This window comes from Odontesthes bonariensis, chromosome 17 (genome assembly GCF_027942865.1).
Source record: "Odontesthes bonariensis isolate fOdoBon6 chromosome 17, fOdoBon6.hap1, whole genome shotgun sequence".
Lineage (NCBI taxonomy): Eukaryota > Metazoa > Chordata > Actinopteri > Atheriniformes > Atherinopsidae > Odontesthes > Odontesthes bonariensis.
This window is the reverse complement of record NC_134522.1, coordinates 37089955-37095954: the sequence shown is the minus strand read 5'-3', so window position 1 is coordinate 37095954 and position 6000 is coordinate 37089955. Positions and strand designations below refer to the sequence as shown.

General features: G+C 48.5%; 1 protein-coding gene across 1 annotated transcript in view; it reads right to left on the bottom strand.

The window, feature by feature from the left end:
* Window positions 1-2877: 2877 nt before the first annotated feature.
* The window catches only part of haus2 (HAUS augmin like complex subunit 2), a 50065-nt gene continuing 46942 nt past the window's right edge, over window positions 2878-6000 (bottom strand). The window contains exons 6-8 of the mRNA XM_075448553.1: window positions 5077-5209; window positions 3362-3473; window positions 2878-3116 (exon numbers count right to left, since the gene is read on the bottom strand). Coding sequence (XP_075304668.1) covers window positions 2967-3116; window positions 3362-3473; window positions 5077-5209 — 395 coding nt within the window. The 3' untranslated portion in view covers window positions 2878-2966. The remainder of the gene's footprint in view (window positions 3117-3361; window positions 3474-5076; window positions 5210-6000) is intronic.

The window sequence follows — 6000 nt, the reverse complement described above, 5'->3', positions numbered from 1 at the left end:
TAAGTGCTCTGGATATGTCTTCTCCAATAACACTACGTGAGCTACCTCCATCTAAAAGACATCGAGCCACCTGACTTTGAGTGGGCGCGTCGATCCAAACGGTAGCTGTTTGGAGTAAAACTGTACTACTCGTAGAAGTACTGGGAGCTGCACTTGCTATCACTGCATCTACTGAAAGATTTCGGGCAGCTTGCTGTGTGCTTTCTTGTCTCTCTGTGTGCATTTTTTGTTGATTGGCTAATTGAGGGCAGACTACTTTGTGGGGTCTCGTCCACATTCTTCAGGTGATTCTCTGCGTCTTACAATTACGCGCTACAGGTCTACTGCCTAAACACACAAAACACTTGCCTTCTTTTCTTAATGTTTCTCTCCTCAGTTCAAGAGGCAGTTCTGTACAGTTCTTAGATCTATGATTATTTCCGCCACAGAATGTACAATTATTTGGCTCATCTCTAACGCTAACAGTGTGAAACGAAGCTGTAGAGGCCGTGTAAGATCTCCTTTTTTTCCAGTATTCTTTTCTCAGCATAAGACTTTTCCCATTGTTTCTCTTTATCTGGTTGTTGCACATTATGGGTGAGATTGGCTGTTCTTTCACGACTTTCAACCTCCTTTTGGAAGAACGTCATCAGGCCTTTGATGCAGAACGTGTTGTCATTATTCGCATCCTCTCGTTCACTAGCGTTTTGACGGGTGAACTGCAAAGCCATTTCTTATCATCTTCATGAGAATAGGGCAGAGCAAGTTGCCATAACTGTCAGAGACTACTCCCATTGAGTCTAAACTGCGCACTTGAATCTCGATGTCATCGTATAGTCTGCGTAAAGCTGCAACATCCGAGGCCCTTTTAACTGGTGTCAGATTTAACAGCTTATTCATATGTGCATTTATGATGAGATCTTTACACCCAAATCGGCTGATAAGCATTTTCTTTGCATTGTCATAATTTTCGTCTGACAAAGAAAGGCCCATAACTACTTTAGCTGCTGTGCCATATAAGAACGATTTCAAATATGTAAATTTATCAGACTTGGTTAGACTTGCACTATTGTCAACAGCTGTCTCAAACCGGCTCCAAAAACTTTGCCATTTACTGACATCTCTGGAAAACTTCTCAATGACCAATTTTGGCAACTTGACTGCTTGTCTTCTCACCTCATTGTTTGAGTGTTGGGAAGTCACTGAAGCTGCGTTCTCACAGTCCTCCACATTTCTCAGGATGCGTTTTATCCTGTTCTTTCTTGACGTGATTCGATCCATGTATTCAAGGGCTGAATTACCCTCATTTTCCAAATCATCCACCGCTGTCTCAGATTCAATGTCACGGTCATTTTCCAGTAAAGCTGCTTCTCTCGCCATCAGTTGTCCCAAGTATTCTTCCACCACATCTGTGCTGGGATTTTCTTTTCCAACCTCTCGATCTTGTCCAAGAGTCGTGCCGTAGCGGCCCGCACCGCTCCCCTTACTTTCTTTAGTCTTTGCAGGTTCGACAGTTGCTTTGTCCTGTTATCCGCGTCTTCAGCTTTTGTTCTTTCTTCCCGGGTCTTCGGCACCAAATGTTAGATGCGGACATATGAGGAGTCGAGGTTTGGAAGAATAAAAATGGATACTTTATTTACTTAACAAATTCCTATATAAAATCAGGGGAAAGGGTAGGTGGTAAAAGTTCTCTGTGTGGCTGCTCGCAGGTGTCGCACATCAGCCCTTAATGAACCCTCAGCTGCGGCCCCCGTGGCTCCTCTGTCCATGGTGCTGAAGGTAACAAATTATTAACACTCGAAACCGCAACAACTGCATTGACTGGATCACAGTTGGCTTGAATCTGGCTGCGTCTTTGAAGTGGCTTGAGATGACATTTGTTGTGATTTTATAAATGAAGCTGAACTGATGAAAATTCTGCCTCAGTTCTGTTTCAGAATGGTCACTTTACAGCCTTGCAAAATGTACACATGCATTCCCAGGTATTAATCTCACAAACGCCACATTCAAATCCTTAAAAAAAGCAAACCTTTTTTCCCTTTCTGTCAACATGTTCATTCATCACATATGATGAAAAACATGCATTCTTATTGGTGGGATTCATGGTCCAGCGACATCACTCCCTGTGAGCGCTTTGTCAGCCTCTGAAGCAGGACAACAGAATTCTGTGTATGGCTGTGCAGTTACAGGGTTAAGATGTGTTTTCACATCATTACATCCCACAACTGTAGGGGGAGACAAAAACAGCTGATGCTTTAATGGGGTACATTTCTTCAGAAACATCTGTTTAAGTACAAAGCAGGAATTTCCAAAATATTACAACTTAAGAGATCTAAAAATTAATTATTAGACTACTTTTCGGGCCTTTGATATTTTAACTTGGAATAAGTAATGTCTTCGTTTCCAAACAAAATGACATAATGGCAGTCAACTTAATATCCAAGAGAACCAAGCGTTAACATATTTATAGAGTTACTTACTAATAGTTTAAAGAGCAGTACCAGGTACCATGCTCCCAGTTTGGGTCGTTATATTTCAGTGAATACAACACGTCTCCTGATGAAGAGCTCCAGAAAGGTCCATTAATATGACACATCCTGCTGTTTTTATTCTTTTTTTTTCCACTTTGTGTCTTTGGAGCGGTTTAAAAAAAGAATTAAAAAAAACAAACAAAAAAAAAAAACACTCGATCCAAAGCAAACAGCCTGCTGCACCGTACCAATGTGACAGCTGTGCTGTTCACTGGAAAAACATGGCTGCCTGGTAACAACTCTATTCATGTCTCAACATACGACACAGCCCTGTTTTAATGGGAAACTCACTTTTTGACAGATACCTCAGTGCTACTGTTTAGATTGCTGTTGCAGACTGTTCCAGAAAAGAAAAACACATTCAGGATGAGTGACAAAATCTGATTTTATTGCAGTTCTTAAAAATAAAGTCCATCTGTGATTTGATGCAGATCCAGAAACAAAGCGTGAGTCCACCTAGAGACCACAGACCGCCTGTCCAGCAGGAGGATGAGGGCGGGGCTCAGAGGTCACCTGGCTGCTGCTGACCGTCCTCCACTCCAGAATCTTATTGGACAGAGTCTCCCACTCTGCTGCCAGACTCAGCAGCAGGACCTGGGAGGTATCCTGTCAGCAAGAGAGGGATCGGTCAACTCACTGCTCAACACATGTGCAGAGTTCCACTCTGCTTTGGCTTTCAGTAATGTGTGGGGCTGATGCATATCAGACCCCACTACCAACAGCAGTACCTCATGATTCTACATCACACAGTTCTGTGTCCAGCAGCACTACAAAATGGCTGACCTGCTGCACAGTGAATGAGTGGAGAGTTTGAACACAGCCCTAGCTTGTATTGAGGTAATCTGACTGACCAGCAGAACAAGGCCATCTGTGGTAGTGGTGCTCCGGTTATGAGCAGATCTCAGCTTCTCCTCCAGACTCTCAATGAAGTCCATCATCAGCCTGATGGAGTTCACCACAAACCTGAAATACAGCACAGATCATTACAGACTCAGACATTCTGCTACCACAGAGATGGGTGCTGCCACAGAGGTGGGTGCTACCACCACAGAGGTGGGTGCTACCACCACAGAGATGGGTGCTACCACCACAGAGGTGGGTGCTACCACCACAGAGATGGGTGCTACCACCACAGAGGTGGGTGCTACCACCACAGAGATGGGTGCTACCACAGAGATGGGTGCTGCCACCACAGAGGTGGGTGCTACCACCACAGAGGTGGGTGCTACCACCACAGAGATGGGTGCTACCACAGAGATGGGTGCTGCCACCACAGAGATGGGTGCTACCACGGAGATGGGTGCTACCACGGAGGTGGGTGCTACCACAGAGATGGGTGCTGCCACCACAGAGATGGGTGCTACCACAGAGATGGGTGCTACCACAGAGATGGGTGCTACCACAGAGATGGGTGCTACCACAGAGATGGGTGCTGCCACCACAGAGATGGGTGCTACCACAGAGATGGGTGCTACCACGGAGGTGGGTGCTACCACGGAGATGGGTGCTGCCACAGAGATGGGTGCTGCCACCACAGAGATGGGTGCTACCACAGAGATGGGTGCTACCACGGAGGTGGGTGCTACCACGGAGGTGGGTGCTACCACAGAGATGGGTGCTACCACCACAGAGATGGGTGCTACCACGGAGGTGGGTGCTACCACGGAGATGGGTGCTGCCACAGAGATGGGTGCTACCACGGAGGTGGGTGCTACCACAGAGGTGGGTGCCACAGCAGAGATGGGTGCTACCACAGAGGTGGGTGCCACCACAGAGATGGGTGGTACCACGGAGGTGGGTGCTGCCACCACAGAGATGGGTGCTGCCACCACAGAGATGGGTGCTACCACAGAGATGGGTGCTACCACAGAGATGGGTGCTACCACAGAGATGGGTGCTACCACAGAGATGGGTGCTGCCACCACAGAGATGGGTGCTACCACAGAGATGGGTGCTACCACGGAGGTGGGTGCTACCACGGAGATGGGTGCTGCCACAGAGATGGGTGCTGCCACCACAGAGATGGGTGCTACCACAGAGATGGGTGCTACCACGGAGGTGGGTGCTACCACGGAGGTGGGTGCTACCACAGAGATGGGTGCTACCACCACAGAGATGGGTGCTACCACGGAGGTGGGTGCTACCACGGAGATGGGTGCTGCCACAGAGATGGGTGCTACCACGGAGGTGGGTGCTACCACAGAGGTGGGTGCCACAGCAGAGATGGGTGCTACCACAGAGGTGGGTGCCACCACAGAGATGGGTGGTACCACGGAGGTGGGTGCTGCCACCACAGAGATGGGTGCTGCCACCACAGAGATGGGTGCTACCACAGAGATGGGTGCTGCCACCACAGAGATGGGTGCCGCCACAGAGATGGGTGCTGCCACCACAGAGATGGGTGCTGCCACAGGGTGCTACCACAGAGATGGGTGCTGCCACAGGGTGCTACCACAGAGATGGGTGCTACCACAGAGGTGGGTGCTACCACAGAGGTGGGTGCTACCACCACAGAGGTAGGTACTACCACCACAGAGGTGGGTGCCACCACAGAGGTGGGTGTTACCTGTGCATGTGAGCCAGGACAGGCAGGTTGGTGTGAGCCAGCGGCCTCATCAGCCTCAGCCTCAGCCTCTTCTGCTCCCTCAGGAGGCCCATGAGGTGGCCTCCAAGCATCTGGAGCTTCTCATTCTTCCGAGCTGCAGGTTGGATGGAAAAGGATTTCACATCAAGTGTTTTTAAAGAGAGGACTGCACGGTGGTTAGTACTGATGCCTCAAAGGAAGGAGGGTTCCTGGTTCCAATCCCAGCATGCTCTCCCCATGTATGGGTGGGTTCTCTCCAGGTACTCCGGCTTCCTCCCACCATCCAATAACATGCATGTTGGGTTAACTGGTGACTCTAAAGTGACCCTGTGAGTGTGGATGGTTGTGTGTCTGGTTTGTCTCTGTGTGGCTCGTGCAGCCTCTACCCTGCCTCTACCCTGCCTCTACCCTGCCTCTACCCTGCCTCTACCCTGCCTCTACCCTGCCTCTACCCTGCCTCTACCCTGCCTCTACCCTGCCTCTACCCTGCCTCTACCCTGCCTCTACCCTGCCTCTACCCTGCCTCTGACAGGATATGTACCTCAGACTTTTAAGGTTGCTGTAATTAAACCTTTACTTAAAAAACCTACTCTTGACTCAGAAGTGTTGGCTCATTATAGACCTATATCCAAGCTTTGTGATCATTTACACAGAAATAATCTGTTTGAAGAGTTTCAGTCAGGATTCAGAGTGCATCATAGCACAGAAACAGCACTGCTGAAAGTTACCAATGATCTCCTCTTAGCCTCTGATTGCGGACTTGTGTCTGTGCTTGTCCTGTTGGATCTCAGTGCTGCATTTGATACGGTCGATCAGAGTATCTTATTACACAGACTTGAACATGTTATTGGGATTAAAGGAACTGCATTAGGCTGGTTTAAGTCATATTTATCTGATAGATTTCAG